Here is a 21180-nt window from a genome sequence, read left to right on the forward strand (position 1 = left end):
TGAGGTTTGTTTACATAGATAATTTTACACATAGTATTTCATTAGTCTGTGTAGGGTATAGATTTCATGTAGACTTAAGATAATAAATATACCCGTTATTTTTTCTACGTCGTTGTGAGGTTTTGGTGAGCTGCTTTGCAAGGTGATATAAACAGACGAAGTAATTGTAGTCATTAGTTTAACAGCGAGATTGTGTTCGCTGGAAGAATATATATTCCCCGTTTACAGAGTCCAAGTCTTGTTTGTGGCACGGGGGTTACAAGGCAAGGAAGAGGGAAAGGAAGAGGGCAGAGAGGCCGGGGTGAGCGTGCAGCTGGGGCCAGGCGAGAGAGGGGAGCCAGCGGGGTGAGAGCAGAGGAGGAAAGGCTTGAAGATCTCCAAAGGAGCCGGAGAGAAGTAACCGAGGTATATATCCAGAAAATTATTTTACAGAAAATTACTGAATCATTACCTGTGAAACGTCAGGGACGTTGCTGAATAAGTATACTGGAGAGTAACAGCATCATCACGCAGCATGTTATTGTTTTAGACAGGTCTGAGCATCCTGTACTCCAAAAACTGCAGTGATATTAGACAATTGTGTGTATAGGATTAATTACCTGTCCAAGAGAAAACTGGCAACTTGAGCGTCACTTTGAAAACCTTTTTCCTCCATCAGTGACTTCCATCGTGTAAATGCCGTGCCAATGTTGATCCGTGTTTTTTGTCGTTTCTTGTCACTCTTGCGTTTATTCTCGTCGTGTTTCCGCTTCTTAGATGACGGGGGTTCGGTGTCCGCCGCTTTTCGTTGTGATACAGAGTAGGCATGATCCTCCATTCGTCTGATGTTTGGCCACACAGTGCCAAACAGTTTGCAAAGTCACTCACGCCTGCCGCCTTGTTTACCTTTCTTGTTACCGAGGCGCAGTATACCTGCTTCTTCTTCTTCTTTGGTTTCAGGCAGACTAAACGCTTCTCAGGCATAATACTGCCATCTACTGTTCAGTACCGTCTCAGTTCATCTCTCTCAACTTGCCGTAGTTATTTTCGAGCGTCATGGGAGATCTCGCAATCGCTAGTTTGTTGCCTCTGCGCTGCCGTAGCGCAAAGATGTCAGCCTCCATGGCTGCGAGACCCGCTCCTATGTAATTATAAATAACGAATTCTAAGGCAACGCAAATGTTATGGTTAAAAGGCTGAGCTCATAGGTGATGATAAATAACATAGTTATGTATAATATATTAAATTTCTGAATTTATATGCCTGTAATTATTACACACTGTAGCTTTAAAAGACAGAGAACCAGTGCTACAGCTACAAAAGAGAGGAAGATGGTGAAGGAGAAGATTGCTGCTTAATGCCCTGTGTTCACTAAAATAAGTTTCTTCCTGATAAAAATCACACTCCTACTGTAGACTGAACTGTAATAATATATTTTCTAAATTACATTTTTGTAGCAGAAACTGAATATTAGAAATAAAAAAACCAAATCATACTAGTAAGAATTAAGTTTTATATATCTAGAAATGTTTACACATTTTAAGAGGCCGTTTTGACATTTATTAGTTTTACTGAATATGTATTTATGATATCTAAAATACATTTGTTAATAGTCAAAATAATACAGTTAACACCAGTAACAATAGAAATATGGAGATCTGAAATTAATTTATAGACATCGATAATCTTTATTCTAGATGTGGAGAATGTCATTTTGTTTGAAATGGTCATTTTGACAAAGAAGAAATGTTTTTTCAGATAGAAGGAATACATATTCAGTACGACTAGTACATATCAAAACGGCTTGCCCTATTCTGTTGTGACCGCAATAATATTACAGGATTATTTCTTGAATGGTAGTAGATCAACGTATCTATTTAGGTAAAATCTTCTGGAAGCAGGTGAAAATGAAGTCTAAAAAAGTTCTAATATATAGAACCTGTGCATCATTATGGGTCTCTCCTCATGTCGATTCAGTCTTTTTTTTACACAGTAAATACTAAGTGGCTGTTTGCAGCCACTTAGTATTTACTGTGTTTGCAGCCACTTAGTTTGCAGCTTCGGGTGTTATAATACCAATAAATTGTTGTTATTAGCGGGTATCAGGCCCATAGAATGGCTTCAGATTATCTAGGCTCATTAGGTTGTTATCTTCGCGAATCCTAATCCTAACACTAAAGTAATTTGTTTTACCCTGCAGAATTAATTAATCTATTTATGTGTAATCTAACAATAATTTCTGTAATATGTCATGTACTATAAATATAACTAAATAAGAATAAAATGATCCGCATCTTGCCCATACTAAAGAAACCAAAGAACAAGTAATCTCATGCCCTGTCAACTGAGTATTAGAATAATCTCCCTATAAATGTTTAAGTCTCTGTGAAAAATTGTCGATCATATAATGTTTACTTAAAACCTAATGTTTGTAACGGACCTACTGAATTATATATATATTTTTATGCACAAAACTATGACAAAAATTGTACTAAATGAGGACATAAAACAACGTGATTGACTATAAGCAGAGCAAAGACAGAGGACACTCTGAGTTTACTAAAGAAAACCTGCTGCCGACCAGGTGAGCTAGAGCAGAATATTACTACGATGACTGAAACAAAGGTTGAATAAACTCTCTTTGTGAAATGGAAAAGTTCGAGTTTCCTTGTTTTCAGGTTTAGAAAACATAGTTTTTGGTAAATCTGCTTTGTGAAACGGACCCGAGAGCTGTACATTTTTGTTGATGACATACACATTGTTTCCAGGAATAGGCAAGGTCAAATAAAAAAAAACAAAAAAAACTCCTCAATGCTATGATTAGATCCATAAGCTCCAAATGGTTTACAGTATTTCAAACCTCAAACCGTCAATTTATTTTCAACAACAATCACCTGCTGTCCTGGTGGACCCTCCTGGCCTTTCGTTCCTTTTTCTCCTTGTATACCTTTGGGTCCTCTGTCACCCTGAGGTAAAAACAGCAAAATACAGTGGTGGCTTTCACTTAAGTGAATGTTCTTTTACAATAATGTGCAGTTAGAAGCCACTTACTGTTTCTCCTTTGTTGCCCTTTTCTCCAGGAGGTCCACCCACCAGCACAGTGTCCCCCTGTAAACAGCAGGGCAGATTTTGAAAGTGCTGTTTCGACCCCCACAGAGGAAAATAACAGTGTTTATTTTTGATCATTTTCTCACACTACGTGTCTCTTTCAGAACTTAGCTCATGGGTATTCTGTCACTTCACTTATTTATTCATCTTGAAACAAAAGACAGAACTCTATCAGAAAATGTAAATTTAAATCTCTTTATTGTCCCATAATGGGGAAATTCACTTCAGCATCTTAACCCATCCCCTTGGTAAGCAGTGGGCTACCGTTGTGTGGCACCCAGGGAGCAGTGTGGGATCAAATGTTATGCTAAGGAACCCAGAGTGGAGGCTTTGAGGATCGAACCGGGTACTTGCAACCTCTTAGAGCACAAGCACACTCTTCTAACCATTAGGCCAACACTCCCCATATAATAAGGCACAGCAGACTATTTTCCACTGATTTAGAGTAAATGGATAAAACAAAACCCATTTCCAAATGAGGGAATGTCAGTGGAGTTTATACATATTAAAATGCACAAACCTTATCTCCTTTCTCACCCTGCAGTCCGCCGTCTCCCTGTTGAAAAAAGTAAAAATAAATCGCAAAATAAACAGATTAATTAAAACAATTTACTGAGGCATGTGACTTTTATTCACTGTTTTACATGTAAATACAACTCAGAGGATGGAGTACCTGAGGATAAGTAGAGATTGAAAAAGAAATGAATGAAAAGACTCACCTTTTCTCCTCGAAGACCTCGGATCCCTGGTGGACCCTGATATGATATGATAAAAAAAAAACATTGTGTGACTACTGTAGTCTGTTTATCCACTAAGTTATTGATTCTGTTATGGTTAGACAATAAATGCCTGGACAATAAAAAAAAAAAATACAAATCTGAATCTTTACAGTGCTAAGCTGATTTGCTTTTTCCCTAAAAATTGCAACCCTGAAAGAATAAAAACACAGTCAATATGTTTATGCTTGAAAAAACATTTTGTGTCCTTGTGAGAAATACTGTATTATCATAAAATCAATGCTTCTTTGGTTCCATTATGGCACCGATCAGACTGTTTCATGCTTTCAAAAACATCCCTTAAAAAGAAAATGCTGGAAGCCTTTGAGAAAACACCCCAGTGGTCTACGTAATGTGCCTGAGCGTAACATGAAAACAGAAAATTCTGATATTTACTGTTGGGCCTCTGTCCCCATCCAAGCCAGCTCGGCCCTCCTCCCCCTGAGACACAAAAGGCAAATGCACAGTATAAATACAGACTTAGTCTTGCATCCACAAAGGGTAAATTTACTTTTCAATGCAAACATCGATTCAGAATTGTAACTGCTTCTTACCCTGGGACCTGGATCTCCTCTCTCCCCTCTGGCACCAGGAACTCCAACACCAACTTCCCCCTGGACCCAGTAAAAAAAAAGAAGCATGTGTAACTTTAATTAGGATGTATTCACATTACATGTATAGTAATGCAATGAAGGTAGTGTGCCTTTCAGCTAAAAGAAATATCACCTTATCGCCTTTGACTCCATTAGAACCAGCAGAGCCCTAGAAACATAATACATATAACTGTATCACTCTTCAGGATGAATTAGATAATTAAACTTTTATGGAATGCATAAGAATAGACTGGGACTGTTTGTCTTGTTAATAACCATAAGAAGACTTTTTTTAATTGGTGCTTTATGAGCAAACTGAGATTAGTTGAGAATAATGTAACATACATATTTACCTTTTTGATTTTTACAGAAGACATTTTATACAAATTTCATATGCAGAGTATTGAAATGAAACATAACAGGTAAAAAAAGAGAATGGATCAGTACAATCTAAGATAGTAATACATTGAAACTATGTTGAAAAAAAGATCAAAATAAAGTTTATTACTGTGTTTCCTGAATCCAACTCCGCTGGTTTCATCAATAAACCTGTTCAAACTTTTACCCTGCGTCTTTGAGTGGTTTACTGCATGTGGGTCCGATCTCTTAAGAAAATCATGACACTGTATCTCATACACATTTGAGATAATTCTGTAGAGACTAAACAAATGCAGAAAAAAAAGGCCTGCATTATCCCTGATCCACTCCTCCATGCATTGTGCAGCTCGAACCAGATTTTTTTTTACTCGTATGAGCAAAAAAGATAATAGTACAACAAAAGAGGAGGGTTATTGTCAGTGGCGGCTGGTGAAAAATATTTTTGGTGGGGCTGATATAGCCTAGTGTATGTCTCCAACTAATCCGGAATAAGAATTCAAATAAACAATTGGACAATACATACAATTTAACAGTAATGATTTAATTTACTATATAATAACAGTAACAGTGATGATTTGGGTCACTGTGACGGGGTTCTTTGGCCTCCAAGAATCCAGGCTCAGTCGGGTTACCGGTGTTGGTGATTTATTGTGCTCAAAAACTCAAAACAGGGTGCAAAAGAAACTAAACATGTACAAGATCCTCTGGGCCTCAGCCTCCCTCCAGTTACCAGCAATGTAACAAAGAAACAGAAAACAAAAATTGCCGCTTTTCTTCCCACAGCCCTCATTAAATAGTTTAAGCCCCTACCCTCAGGCTCTCTCAGACAATTGATGTACAAAAAAAAATAATTTTTACAACTTAATTCTTTTACACAGATTCATTGACTTATTCAATTACACCAAACTGGGTTTGAACCCAGCAAAGACGCAGCCAGACTGAAGATGACAAGTCCCCGTAGCATAAACACGTGCGCACACACATACACACACACACACACACACACACACACACACACACGGCTAACCCCACTGAAATATTAAGTGTGCACCCTCAATACGCCAGCAGGTAACCAGGAACAGCTTGTGTGTTTTAAGTTCATGGAGCTACTGGGCTCAGCGCGAGTGTATTGGTCCTCACAAACACAGTATAACAGGAATGTGTGTGTGGCGCGCAAAGTTAGAGAGGTTGTTTTAAGCGACGAGGTGGATTCGTCGCAGTCACAATAACCATGACATGAAATGTTCATATCCTACAACAGGGATATTCTTCTGGCAAACGGGTAGATAAATAAGGATCTCACCGAATTTGGTGGAAGCTGCATATCGGTCGTTACATTCGCCATCTTCCCTCTAACTGTCTGCACCTGCGCTTGGGTTCAGAAGCCTGTTAAAGCGCAGTATTTTCAGCGCCCCAAGACCATAAAGTTCCGAGACGCTGATTGGCCATTAAATGCACCTAGCAATAGTACATGATTGACAGATTCTCTGCAAATGTGGGTCTGTCTGATCAGCGCCCCCAGAACAGAGACGGTAGGAGTCTGTCTGTGGAAATCCATAAATTAATGACAGTAGATAGGGAAATGTAGTTTATATAATTTGTTTTGCTTATAGGTACACAGTCTAGAGAGTAAAACTGACATTTAGGAGTTAATTTCTAAAAATATATTTTACGTTTCTCTCTTCTTATCAGGGAGGGCGGTGCCCCAGCACCCCCTATGGGCCGGCCGCCACTGGTTATTGTATTCTCAGTTAAGTCAAATATTATAAAAATAGTCTGTGGCCTGCTTTTTTTTTTCCCAGCCTGTTTTTGCCTCCAAAGAAAAGGTAAAAATACTCAACTCACAACAACAAACTTTTAGTAATAACAAGTTTAGATTTTACACACAGGCTATGTGTACTTAGTTTTACTAAATTTGACTCAATAGGACCTTTAAACTTCTAAATTCATGAAGCAGATAGCTTTGCTGCAGTACTAAAACCAGCCACTAGTGCTCTTCATAAAGGGTTGTACGTCAGAAAATGAACTCACTGCCTGTCCCGCAGGCCCAGGAGGTCCAGGAGGCCCAGTGTTTCCCGGACGGCCAGCAAACCCCTGGAGGCCCTAAAAAATAAAGGCATAGATGTTTTGGTTTTTTTTCCTCTAAGAGATGGCACTGATAAAAAAAAATAATTTATTTATTTCAACAGCTTCACTAACCCTCTCTCCCGGGGGTCCAGGAGGTCCTGGTTGTCCACTTTCCCCTCTCACACCAGGCAATCCAGGATCTCCAGCCTTCCCCTGGGGGCCTGGAGGGCCAGCTGGACCAGGAAGCCCTGGATCTCCCTGAAAGGAAGGAGGGATTTTGTGTCCTAAGGCAGAACTGATAAGGCATCTGACTTTCTGACGTTAGAGATAGAATCATGGATCTCCCATTGCTATAACAAATGCTGCTGTTTACCTTCAAACCTGGAGGCCCAATACGACCAGACGGACCTGTCTGTCCAACACCCCTCTCTCCCTGTAAAACACATTTTGTCATTACTTATATTGTGAGTTCTTTGAATCCAGATAAAATTATAAAATAAAGATTAACCTTATCTCCTTTAGGCCCTGGTGGTCCCGGTGCTCCCTGTAAATCATAAATAAGTTTTTGTAAGACGAGAAAGCTTTAGTATAAATTAAAAAGGACTAGAAGAACAACAAATATAAAATTAAATAAAGCAAATATTTAGGAAAAAACAGCACTAAAAGCCATACAATGCAGATTTTAACCAATAGGTGTAATTACATGAATGATTCATGTTATATCCTATTGTGCCTTAGTTAAAACTTGTCGGACAACCCGGAGTGTGAAAATAGCTTGGTGTTTTAATTTGGACTCTTTGTTCAGACCAGTAGAGCCAACATAGTGTGATTTTGGTCCTCTTCCTTAATTTACGTTGTTTGTGGATGGTTCTAATATTAGCTTGCCTTGCCTTCATCTTGCCCATCTCTCATAAACCACCTAAAATCACTTAGTGGTCACATCCTGTCATTGGTAAGTGTTGCTGCTAGTGTAACTTTTTACCTGTGGTTAAGGCAGTGTTGGGAACGTTTCTTCCATAGTTTTAGTTACTTCTCCACAAACATAACTGAGTTAGTAACTATTTAATAGGCAAAACATCTATGCACTTACCTTTTAAGATCTTAATACCAAAGAATTTGGTTAAATGTCTTTTACTCCAAACTGTATACACAGCAAAAAGTTAAGTTATGCAATATAACAAGTTTTGTATTAATTTAATGATTTAATAATCAATTGAGATGATTACACATCTGAAATCATTGTATAATAACATTGTCTAGATATGATTATGTTTTTGTTTATAATAAAAGAACAAGAAAACAAAGTAGATTTTTTAAAATGTTTTCTAGCTAAGTACTAAGTAGGAAGCTAAGAAAAAAATAATGATTCAAATGATTCAACAAAATTGAAATATATTTTGCAACAGAATTAATCAAACAACAGGACTGCATAATCCCGGTTTTAAAGAAAGTAAACCATGGAAGTAGATATGGTATGGCACAGAAAGTAACATGTAGGCTGACAGCTGTTAGTCTAAGAATTTGGAGGAGCTTCTTTAGAATAGAGATTCTTTTAACCGACACATATACACATATATACATATACACATATATACATATAGACACACACACACATATATGTATATATATATATATATATATATATATATATATATATATATATATATATATATATATATATATATATATATATATACATACATCATTAGCAAATCACAGGAAATTTTAACCTTCAACTTCTTCATGCTAAACACCCGCCCACACTGCGTTCCCTGAGCCAATGGCATCATGCATGCCTCTAAATCAGCTCCCTGCTGCTCTTCCCTGCAGTAAAAATTCCTCCCTGCAGCTAGAGAGCGTGCTTTTTAAAGGTTCCTTTTATTGATTGATTTATAGTAACGTGCCGAGTTAGATTGCAAGTAAGGTAACAGTGACCAGTATGCAAAAAGCAATGAGATTACTTTTTCAAAGTAACACTGTTACTACCGGGGTTATTATGTAACGCCGTTATCTCCAACACTGTGTGAGACTGAAACATGTTCTTAAATACGCCATGGCAAACTGCTAATGTTGCTAATGTTACAAGAACACATGCAAGTCAAATTCTTGTGTGTAGCCTTTGCAAGAAAAAATAATGGTAGGAAAATTGCTCTGAATTAACTTTATTTAATTGGTCTATTTCCAAAAAAATATTAAACATGAAATTTAAAGACAATTTCTGAGGGATTGAATATGTAAAATTCCAGGCTATGGTCAGTGGTCCTAAAATTTGACCATGGTTTTCCATGTGTTGGCTGTGTTCTTGTATAATGCATGCCTTATATATTTTTTTATATATTATCCAACCTGTGGAAATATATTAGTCTGTATTAGAAAAAGATAGAATATGGGAAGATTTCAAGAAGTATGATTACTTTTCTAAGGTCCAGTATTATTACACACACCGAAAAAGTGAGCGATTTGCAGTTAGCTTCATTTAACTTAGCAAGATCTAATAATGACTATAATAAAGTAATCTTACTTCCAGCATCCAAACAGTTTGCTTCTAATCTATGCTGCAGCAACAATTCCAACTAGGGTTTATTTTTGAGAATATTTTTTATATCAAGGAAAAGGCAATGATTAATGAGTTGTTTATGCATTTTTATAAGCTCAGATAAAACAAAAAAAAACAACATAAACTAAAAGATTAAATTCAGGTCACAAACAAGCAGCAGAGGCTGATTACTTACATCCTCTCCAGGTTCACCTGGTTCACCAGCCATTCCCTAATATAATGAAAGATGACACTTTGTAAAAATGTTATGAAGGCAAAAATAGGGCTGTGCTCTTTCACTATACCTACCGTGGTTCCTTTGATGCCAGCAGGACCTTTGTCTCCCTTGGTACCCTAAAAGACAGAAGTTTAAAATGGAGAAACCTTTTTGTGTTTTATCACTGAGACTGATTTTTAGTCATCCTCACCTTTTCCCCAGCTAGACCTCGCTCTCCAACCGTACCTGGCAGTGTTACACCTGGTGGACCCTGCATAAGACAGGATCAAATAAATACTGTCAGCTGCAATGAGCAACTGTTCTCAGTTATTATTGAAGAAAAAAACACAGCTTATAACACTGTATTTTTCAGTTTCATGTTGATGCAATCACTGACTCACTCTGTCTCCTTTAGGACCAGGAGCTCCATTCACAGCCTGCAAAAGGGCAAAAACAAAAATGCTTTCACAGAATTTCTGCACAGAATATCTGTTATTGATAAGATACATAAATGCATAACTAAAAGCCTTATCCCAAAGCGCCTCAACACCCTAGTCAATACTCGCCTCAGCTCTTAAATATTAAAATATTAAAAGCTTTGGTATTTCCAAGGAAGGTCAATGAATGTATTCTCAGAACTGCAGTCAGATAGAATAAAAATGACACACTCCAGTTACTTTACCATGCTATAAATTTGAGAGATTAGTTATGATGAACACATTGATAATTGATGTAAAAAAATAACCTCAAACAGTAAAACTACCTATATCTTAGCCCATAATAAATATAAAAAGTGTCAAGCATAAATTGACAAACATTTTTTATTCAACCATCAAATTGATTTCTAAAAATGAGACACATAACTCTCATTTGATTATAAACTGCATTCAAAACTGATTCTAACCTTTCTTTAAAATCAGGGGGAAATATGTTTTGGCATTACATCAATAAACCCTAGACAGCTGCTGATCTTCCTTTTGCATTTTTCTTCTGGTGTTTTGATCACTTCTCTTTGATGAGCTCCAATTCTATACTGCCAAGAATGGCAGTCATCTTTATTATCAGTCTGGCTAGGTTGTGACAGACATTAATATTATTTCCAGTAACAAGTGTGTGTTTAGTAAAGAAAATGTTTAATCTGCTAGGTGGTTTTCAACTCACATATGTCTATCTGTATATATGTGTCTAATGTAAGTGTAAGGATGCCTTACTATTTTAGATTAAAGCTTTTCTGCAGTGAATAAATTACCATGCATGCTTAGCAAGCCTTAGGGTCTGGCACATCCTTACTCTCAATTTCTCATGCTCTTCCAGTCTGAAATGCTCACGGATAAGATGTCGGGTTAGGGTTGCACAGTCACATTCTGTGCCAGCAAGTGATGTTCTTACCGAGCCAGACACCGTTTGTAGTTTTTTAAAGCTTTTTGATGCCAAAGCTTTACAATGTTTCTTGTTTTAGGTTGGGGCTGATAAAAATTAAAACCTGTCTTACAACCACCTATTAAGAGGGTTATAATTTATTTAAGGTGGATAAATCGGGTTTTTATAAAAAAAAATGATGAACCTTGGTTAGAATTAACAGCTTAAAACTAAATCATATTGGTTTACTAGATTTCTTTTCTGAGAGAAAATAAAAACTGCAGGGAGACTAGGAGCAGATGCATGGGAGCTGCCTGGTCATTTATCAAGCTTGGACTGACAGCATCACCATGGCTCTGTCCAAGGTGCTGAATCTGAGCTTGTTAACGGTGGGGGAGCTTGTCAAGACACATGTCACCACAATTCATGTCAATATTATGAACGGCAGGACAGTGACTGAACGGGGGAAAGCAACAACAGTGGCTTATGCAGACATTATAAATGTTTTGAATAAAAAGTGACCATATTTATTGGTCATAACCATAGGTGAGTAGAGTACCCAAAAAAATTACTCGGGTTAAACTCCACGACTCTGATGTTTTTAAAGTAAGTGTGAGAAAATATTTGTTAAAAGAGTTTACTGAAGTAGATTTAGATTTCCTTTATTATCATTTTACAAAGCCACATAGTGAAATTGACAACGAAATGTTGTTGCTAGGCTACCGGGTACAGCGAGATCTATATGTAGGTTAGGATTAAATAAATACTGTGGATGATTCAAAGAGTACATAAATAGAACTATAAATATAATAGAGCTGAGAAGAAATTTCATTTTTACTGCAATAAGTAATATAAAGTTGGGATCTGAACATAAACAATATAGTAAATAACAAAGGCAAGTATGTCAGCAGCACGGATTAAGAAAAAACAAAACAAAACTGGTATTATAGGTAATTAGTAAGAGATCATCATTTTGTTTATAGTTAACATTAGGAAATAAGAGAAACCAAAGTATTATGTTTTGTGGAAATTCTAGTATTTTAAAATCACATTGTGCAATAGTTAGCCACTATTGGCTTAGCACCCTACCAACAACTGGCAACATTGTACAAAAAAAAAAAAAAAAAATATTTCTTAAGTGTTAAGGGATCTGATAGCGCACCACTTTCATCCAGCAGATAAAGATGTGATGAGTTACTTGTAAAGACAAGACCATATTTGCCCATTTGAATTAACTCTGAAATCAGGGAACCAAAAATATGTGTAGGAGGAGCTAATAGACATTTCTGTTTTGTTGCCTAACAACAACTTTTAACACTGTTAGCTCTGATGTTTAAAGGCAGCTCGGCGTATCTAAAGCAGTTTTAAATTCTGCTAAACAGATTTTCTGCAACTTTTTTTTCTATGAGTTTACAGGAATGACTTGGAGATAGCAGAGACTGGAACCATGGAGCCTCCAACACCACTTACATGTACTTCTCAACTATAGCTGTATATAATCTGCAAATATTTTATCTGCTATTATCTGTCATTATTTATCCTGTATAATAACCCCACTAATATATACCAGTACATATAATCCATATCCTAACTTTCGTGTAAAATCTGTTTTTTGGTTCTCATATGTTCATTTTATAGCCTTTTAGAATTACTCTGTTTATATATATATATACATATATACATATATATATATATACATATATACATATATATATATATATATATACGTATTATATATATATACATATAATACATATAATACATATATTATATATATTATATATATATACATATAATACATATAATGTATAATATGTATATATATATATATATATATATACATATATACATAATCTCTTTCATGCACATCTAAAAACATATTTATATACTGTATAGCACTTCTGGATAGATACGAACTGCATGTGTTTTCTTTGTACTTGTGACAGTGTAATGACAATAAAGTTGAATTATATTCTATTCCATTTTATCTAAAAGGACAAAGGCCATATGATCACAGACCCATCTAGCCTAGACTAAACTCTCCTGCACGCAGGAGACTCCTCTGCTTTCTTAACCTATTTGTATGTCAAGCATAGTTTGGGTAAGGGTATTGATAGTAGTTTTCAGCCACTTAATTAATTCATTCATTCATTCATTTCCCCATGTGTACCTATTAACTTGGTTAACATAGTTGAGTTTCACCAGTTTAGTCAAAAGATTTGGGTTTCAGTTTCAAATATTTTTAAGCCATTAATCAAAGCTGTATAATAAGTATATATATGGGGAATAAATGTGCATAGAGTTATTTGTAGTTCTGATAAACTTACAGCAGATCTTATAATTGAATTCCTACATGTTAAAACACTTTGTGCCTCTGAATAAACAACCAGCAGATGTACATGTACCGTTTTAATCTTACCAAGGGTTGATTTTTTTCTTATAATCTTAAAAATTTGAGATTCCTTCCATAAATGCTATTTTAGATGGGATACTTATTGACAACTGTACATCATTTTTTCTTTTCTAAATTTTTCCGTCTTTTCTCTGCAGTGTATTTTTAACCCGTTTCAAAAATGTTCACATGTTATGGTCTTGTGTACCCATAGACCTAGATCGCCTGTATGTTTTTTTTTTTTTCCTGATACACCTGAATTTCTCAGCTCTGGAACGATTAAATTAAATTTAACTCTTTCTTGCAGCAAAACAAACAGTGCTCTACTTTGCAAATATCATCACTGGGGGCTAAGATGTTTTAATCTGCATAATCTGCTGCATCTGTGTTAAAAGACATGACAGGTACCACCAGTTAAACCAGTGCTTATAAGGAGCCATGAAGAATATTGGCAGCACTATTAAATGATGTGACTCCCACCATAAAGTCCAGCAGAGGTAAAAGAAGAAAGCACACTGCTTATGATAATGTAATTACAATGCATTCTCTCTTTCTTTTAGACTCAACAAGTCCAATTTGTCTCTATTAAGATTGGCAGAACTGGCACATAATTGTCAAGTAAAGCTTGGTCTGTTTACAAAATGCTTGCAGTCATCAAAGCACGGACTGTAGACAGACACCATCATATACGACTAGTGTCATTAGCAGGATGGTTCTGATTTGGGGCCTGGCTGACACTGAAAAATAAGAGGTACGAGTTGTTTTGGGCTCATGATAGAACTGTCCTGTTGTGATGGAGTCCAGTTAAATAGGTAGGCTATTTGTAAAAATGCAGCAAAGACAAACTTTTAGAGCTTTTGGCAGAATTATAGTTCTTTTTTTTTATCCAGTCAAGGACATCGACCGTGTAGGGGAAATTATTTATACATTGATGGTCAGTATTCTTTTTCAGCACCAGAATGTTGCTGTAATGATGACTGAGTCAATTATGCTTTTCTTTGTACAACGCAGCATAACTCAAAAATCCAATTATTGTCTATAACATTATAAACCCATGTTAATGTGTTCTATAAAACAAAGCGGTTGCAGTAAGAGTACTGTGTCCTTGAAAACTGTTAGCTAACATAGTCTGTAAAGTAGCTATATTGACTATTAAATATAAATTGCAAATAAAGTGTATACATGTTTTTATACCCATAAAAACCTCTTGACATTGTGTCCCTTTATCATAAATGATAAACCTCAGTGTATGTTATTGGGATGATATGTGCTAAAGTATAATTGTCGAGTCTAAGCAGAGGGATAAGTCGTTTGAATTTTATTTTATTCATAAAAATAATAAATTGTTGGTTCAGTTTGCATTAAATCTATGCTTAGTCAGATTGGATTTAGAGTATCTATATACATCCATTTTCAAGTCTGGTTAACAAATGTCTGTTGAGATTAGGGCTGGGCCTTTATGAACCATACTAACTCAAAATATGCTTTGATTTTAATTATTCCAGTGCTGTATGCTTTGCAGCTTCTTTTCTTTCACGATTATCCTGTATTTAGATGAATCTTCCAATAACTCTGGAGAGATTTTATTCTGCAGCAAACCTCTGGAGCCAGGGTCAGAATAAAAACCTGATTTGCTGTATGTAAAATACAGCCAAATAAAATTAGGTTTCTGTTAAATAATTAGGTGACTTAAAGGCAGATAACTCTAGTCTTTCCTTTACAACATGATGCGCTTTACGTAAGAATTCGCCATAAATTTGCATTTCTTTCTTGCATCTGTCTTTATCATGTTTCATGTTTTTTACTTGTTCAAATTTGTTTAATGTTGCCTCAGAGGTAAAGAACTGCATGCCAAATAATGCTTTACTGCATTTTTTTCTGCAACAGTTAAAACAACAAGGTTTGCTCTGTTCCTTTCCCCTCTCCCTCTCGTAGAATATTGAGAGGTGTGCACAGCTGTTCCGAGCACACCAAGTAGGAGAGGTAGTCAGAGAGCCTGGAGAGTCCATCTCTTTCTCAGAAACATTTAAAGCTTCTTGTTAGATATAAACAATACAAAACCAACAAAAAAAATCTGTTTTAAATATCTTATTATGAATACTATAATCATAGTAATTTTTTCATGAGCCGAATTTATTTTGGTACCACTTAAGACACTGGGTGTCTGAAGTGCATGATGCATGCAAGCGGTGTGTCAGTACTATCCATGATTCCCCCTTAATATCGATCAGGATTTTGAAGTAAAGGCTTGACATACATACCCCTCAATAACCTGTGCATTAAAGCTAAGAATGATACCTATTTTTGGTCCACATTTGGATACATTTAGCACACTCAATTCTTTCCTTTTTTAAAATAAAGATATTGGATACATTGTATGTTTGAGTTGCTGTCCATATATCTAAAATATATATTCCCTGAAATACTTGGGGGATAATAATTAGTTTGTGCATTGTTGTTCTGCCCACAGCCATCAGAGCACCAGGCTTACCAAAGGGACATACTTTATTTGCATGTTTGCAGGATACTGTGCAGACAGAAACATGTCATGAGAACATTTAGCTGTTACTGGCTATGCACTGGTAACAAGATACCAACTTGATGTCATGAGACACAGAACTGGAGTTGCAGAGATTCACACAGTTTTATATTATCATAGTGGGGGATTTTAACATCCATGCTAACATTGATGTTAGGGTTTCTGTTTGTGGGGATTGTTTTTGTGTTTTCCTTTAGTTTCTCCTTCCACCACTAGATGGTACCCCTTCCCCTTTTTGGTCCTGAGGGCGGCTTTTGGTTTTCCTCCCATACCTGCGGCTCGTTGGGTCATCACCAGAGGAGTATTTGAGCAGCAGACTGTCACCACCTCGATGCCAGAGTGTTAGCCAGTGTTGGGTACTCTACCCTCCTGAGATTAGCTGAGTCTAACTCTTTGCCTTTGTCTCTCTGAGCCGAAGTTTTTGCATCTGTCTCCTTTGTGTTCTACGGTAGGAAACCCTCCTGATCCACTGGATAAGCGTGGTCCTTCTCCTCCCTTGGAAGGAAAACATTCGTCTCACACTGAGCAAGGGGAAACCTTCATCTGAGCCATTCACCTCTGGAAAATCCTGTGGCAGTCCGCTCCTGTGCTCCTCTGCACCCAACTCAAGTCTCCCTATCCGCCCTCCAACATGTACAATCATCTCTGGACAACACCCCCACAAGCTGGACCCAAGGATCAACCAAGAACACCTTTACGTGAGTCATTACTGAACCATTCATCTGCCTTGATCATATTCCCTATGGACCCTGAACGTATCACTTTTATCTCCCCTCTAGAGTTTCTGGTTCCGGTTAACCAGATCGCTGGATTTTCCCCTGCTGAAAATCCCCACTAGTTTAGTCTCTCTGAATTTCTCCAGACTGCTGGATTTTCCCCTGTTGAGAATCCCCATTTGTTTAGTCTCTCTGATTTCCGAGACTGTTGGATACTCACCTGCTGAGAGTCCCCTTGTTTGTCTCTCTGGTTCCATTCTGCCAATAAACTGGTTAACTTTTACCCTGCCTCTGAGTGGTGTTCTGCATATGGGCTAACTTTAGGAACCCATCATGACAATTGAAGGTGATAGCTTAAGAGCAGCCTTTAATGTTATCTTAGATGCTATTGGCTTTGTTCAAAATTTGAATAGTCCCATACATTATCATCTTCATACTTTGGACCTCAAGGTCCAAAGTATGAAGATGATGATGATTTTCACATACCTAGAAGTTCTGAGCGAGGAGGAGGAGTGATGACAGTCTTTCAGTCTCACTTACTGATTACTCCAAATTCAATTAATAATTACTGGTCAGATTTGCTCTCTTCATCCTCTGACATGGGAGTTGGTTCAGAGCTCACCTTTTACATTTGCTTTTTGTGTCTCTGCTTCTGTCTCCTTGAACCCCAGTCGGCCTCGGCAGATGGCCTTTCAAACTGGGTCTGGTTCTGCTCGAGGTTTCTTCCTATTAAAAGGGAGTTTTTCCTCTGCACTGTTACTACAAGCATGCTTAGTGTGAGGGATTTCCTTCTAGTCAATGAGTCGAGTCAACTGGTTTTCCTTAGATATAAAATTGTGAATCAATTTGACTGTATGATCTGGTGAACTGTAAAGTGCATTGAGATGACATGTGTTTTGAATTGGCACTATATAAATAAACTGAATTGAATTGAATTTGAAAAAGCTTTCAAAAGTAACAAATAACAGTCAACCTCCACATGCTGTAAATCTTTGCTGTGACCAAAGTAGAACTGGACAAACTGAGGTTAAGTGACAGAAATAACTTTCTTTTTCAATGGTAGACAGAGAAGATTCTCACCTTCCCAGGAGGACCACTGTCTCCCTGCTCCCCCTTAATGCCAGGCAGCCCTGGAGGTCCTGAAATACCCTGGGGAACACATTATTTCATGTTAACACCAAAGGTGGCTTGCCAAAACCAAGTAAGAACAACATAAGGCTATATAAAATAATCTTTGACTGATTTAGGCCCATTGTCTAATCATTGTATATCTGCATAAAGTGATAAGTTGTAATGTTATTATTCTGTCTTTTCTGTGAGATTTCATTGCCAAATGCATTGATTCTGTCACAGGTGTATATATGCAGTATACATATATGTAGTAAATATACGACCTTAGAGTTAAGAGGCTCATACGACTACATTATTCTATAAATAAAAAAGAAGAAAATTTAGCAGGGACCAGTTTAAGCTTCAAAAAAAGCTGCATATGTTAGAGGCTGCGATCTGCAATCTTACAAAGCCTGTGCAGATATGAAATGTTTCTTTGATTTAACTAAAGTGAATTACTTTAAAAGGTATAGTGTAGGATGTCCTTTTTCTGGGTGTATCATCTAAATAAGTGGTAACTGTCAATCATTCTGATGATATGTTTACTTAAGGCCGTCCTACGTGCTTGTTCCCATTTTCATTTCCTGCTCTCACACGAGTTTAATAGGTGTTTCTTCTCGGGAGCGGGTACAGGGTTGTGCATGTGATTTTTTTTTTAAGTATACTACCTGCTTTCCAGGTAACCCAGGTAGTCCTTCTTTACCCGGAACTCCGTCTCTTCCAGGGACACCAGGCGTTCCTGCCTCACCCTGAGGAGGAGGCCAAGTCATGCTGCATGCCATCATTTTATAAATAGATACACAGTTCAAATAGCACATTTTATTATTTATCTTAGTCCTAGTTTACCAAATCCCCACACATGTTCTACTCATTTTACTTATCTTATGTACCAAACAGCACGGTTGATCAAAGCAATTTCAAAAGCAGAATGATGAAACTATTGATCTCATGTAATAAGGGCATTCTCTATAGACTTGTTTTTAAGCTGCAAAAGAGCAGAAAATGCCACTGTAGCAGCCATTTATCAATCAGACCTTGTTACAAATGTTTTGGCATCTACTTTAATCACCTTCCCATTCTTACTACAAGAGAAATGCCTCGGGGGCGAAACATTTCTTCCACTTCCCATTTCCCCACTGTGCACCACACTGCAGTCAAAACAGAATTAAATACCCACCACCTGCCCCGGCAATCCTGGGGGCCCCTGCGGACCCTGTAGGGAGAAATAAACACATTGCTTTAGGGGAACACATCTTATGATATACAGCAGGAAGTTTTCAATGAGGAAACATGAAGGTGGTTCTCATTGATGGGATACTGGATTAATTTTTAGTAACACATACAACAGCTCCTGGGGGACCTGCTGGTCCAGGCCGACCTGTGCTCCCCTGAGCACCGGGAGGACCCTGTAGGGAAGCAGAAGATACTTAAATGAGGAACATTTATTTTACAGATTTAGTGTTAAGACTCTGGTACAAATGACATCTGCACACTTGGTACTGCTTAATGAAAGAAAAACCCCAAAATGACCAGAAAATTACTTAAATCTGACAAAAGCAATGATAAATAAAAATTCTATGAACAAATGAACAAAGGAAAGCCAGATATTGCTTTGCAAACATGCTTTAACAGAATGGTGGTAAAAAAAATAAACCTAAAAAACTACTTTTGTAAGATTCAAGTTATTTCTGTGACAATTTGGGGATTTGCTTTCATTAAACGAGTGGTATCGTACCAACTATTTTGTCCACAGCGTATCATCAAAGAGAATTTCAGTTGTCTTACCTGGATCCCAATGCCTGCTTCTCCTTGATTACCCTGCCGGCAGGACATGCATTTTAAACACCTTGTAAGTTTCAAATGCACAGAAAAATTTCTAAGCATACTGTGTATCTACCTTTAAACCTGGTGGACCTGGCATACCAGTAGGGCCCATGGGTCCCTAATAAACGAAACAAAATATCAAACTGTTAGGTGTGGCCAGCAACTATTGATAAAAACACATGCTGTTTTATTGCATGTTTATACTTACAGTTGGTCCTCTCATGCCAGGCTCTCCTGGGTTTCCCTGGAAGAAAAAGTTTAATGTTAAAATGTATATATATATATATATATAAAAAAAAAAACAATAAGACAACTCTTTTAGGTGCAATTAGGGACACACCACATGCTAACGAAGTATCTGGACGTTTTCCAAATTGTAATGGCCACCTTACTAAAAATGAGAAGAAAAAATATCACAACCACTAAAATCTTCTAAGAATGCTCAGTGATGCCACTGAGCCTCATTAAACATAATTCCTCATTCATGAAATTATTATTTATTTAAGTATGGAAAATATGGATAAGAAAGCAATGACCCTACCATGAAGCCCCAGACACTAATTCTACTACTACAGATCTACTTAAATACACAGTTCACAAAGTCCTTCCATCAAGATCAGATAGGCGGTTACAGAATCGGATTCTGATCAAAACTATGCTTAGTTAAAATCATCTAATCGGAAAACACAACGACACAATAATTTGCTATTATTATATGAAGAACTATTCTGCTAGCTATTGCTTGCCATTTCTTATACACTGTTTCAGAATATAAGCCTCAGTAATCACATTGTACTGTGGTTGATTCTTCTGTTGCTATGCCTGATATATCACATACTTTACTGTTTCTCTCATGCAAACCCTTTTAAATCAGCCATTTATCTTATCATTTAGTTATTCTTAACTTCTCATCTTTGCCTTTTGCTTTCCCTGCATATGGATCCAAATAATTACAGAATTCTTAGACAGGAAGCCGTGAAATCTAAAGTTCTAGTTTCTAGAAAATGTTACAAACTTAAAAAAAGAAGAGCATGATTTCAAATGTTTTAGTTGCATCTATTTTGAAGAAAATTTTCATCAAACCAAATGTTGGCCCTGTGGTGATTTTCAGAAAATCAATCATATCAGAAAATAGCTTGCCTCCCCACCGCCACTTAATATATGTACTTACGCCCAACAGGCACTGTATTTGTCACAAGGCTTTTGTCAACGCCAAAAAAAAAAAAAAAACGTTCAGTAATTCCTGAAATAAGACAAAAACATTTTTCTATCATAAGGCATTAATGCCATTGACTAAATTCTACTTGGTAAATTTAGTACATTTTAAATCTTAACTACTGTCTTTTTTATAATTAAGGTTCTTGGCTCTTGAAACAATTTCTATACGCAAATATCCAATTTAATGCTTCATGACGGCATCTTGAAGAGAGACAGCTGATTTAGAGCAGCTATGCTTATAAATTTCATCCCTTCACTAGATCACTGTGACATTTTCTTCTCACTTTCAGCAGTTTGGCCTTTTCCCAAAAGATAACACTACTCATAAAGTAATATTTATGCACACAAATATTGAGACAAAACTGTGA

The 21180-nt window shown here is 36.8% G+C and overlaps 1 protein-coding gene across 1 annotated transcript in view; it reads right to left on the reverse strand.

The window, feature by feature from the left end:
• Positions 1-21180, reverse strand: part of col7a1 (collagen, type VII, alpha 1) — a 110795-nt gene that overhangs the window by 24543 nt on the left and 65072 nt on the right. The window contains exons 81-102 of the mRNA XM_038275200.1: positions 19803-19838; positions 19668-19712; positions 19556-19588; positions 19114-19176; positions 18948-18983; positions 18439-18519; positions 17741-17809; positions 10056-10091; positions 9866-9925; positions 9747-9791; positions 9634-9669; positions 7410-7445; positions 7275-7334; positions 7034-7159; positions 6866-6937; positions 4590-4625; positions 4418-4477; positions 4260-4304; positions 3807-3842; positions 3608-3643; positions 3031-3087; positions 2874-2945 (exon numbers count right to left, since the gene is read on the reverse strand). Coding sequence (XP_038131128.1) covers positions 2874-2945; positions 3031-3087; positions 3608-3643; positions 3807-3842; positions 4260-4304; positions 4418-4477; positions 4590-4625; positions 6866-6937; positions 7034-7159; positions 7275-7334; positions 7410-7445; positions 9634-9669; positions 9747-9791; positions 9866-9925; positions 10056-10091; positions 17741-17809; positions 18439-18519; positions 18948-18983; positions 19114-19176; positions 19556-19588; positions 19668-19712; positions 19803-19838 — 1176 coding nt within the window. The remainder of the gene's footprint in view (positions 1-2873; positions 2946-3030; positions 3088-3607; positions 3644-3806; positions 3843-4259; positions 4305-4417; positions 4478-4589; positions 4626-6865; positions 6938-7033; positions 7160-7274; positions 7335-7409; positions 7446-9633; positions 9670-9746; positions 9792-9865; positions 9926-10055; positions 10092-17740; positions 17810-18438; positions 18520-18947; positions 18984-19113; positions 19177-19555; positions 19589-19667; positions 19713-19802; positions 19839-21180) is intronic.

The sequence above is a fragment of the Cyprinodon tularosa genome, unplaced genomic scaffold (assembly GCF_016077235.1).
Source record: "Cyprinodon tularosa strain WSP-4 unplaced genomic scaffold, ASM1607723v1 ctg95, whole genome shotgun sequence".
Taxonomy (NCBI): Eukaryota; Metazoa; Chordata; class Actinopteri; order Cyprinodontiformes; family Cyprinodontidae; genus Cyprinodon; species Cyprinodon tularosa.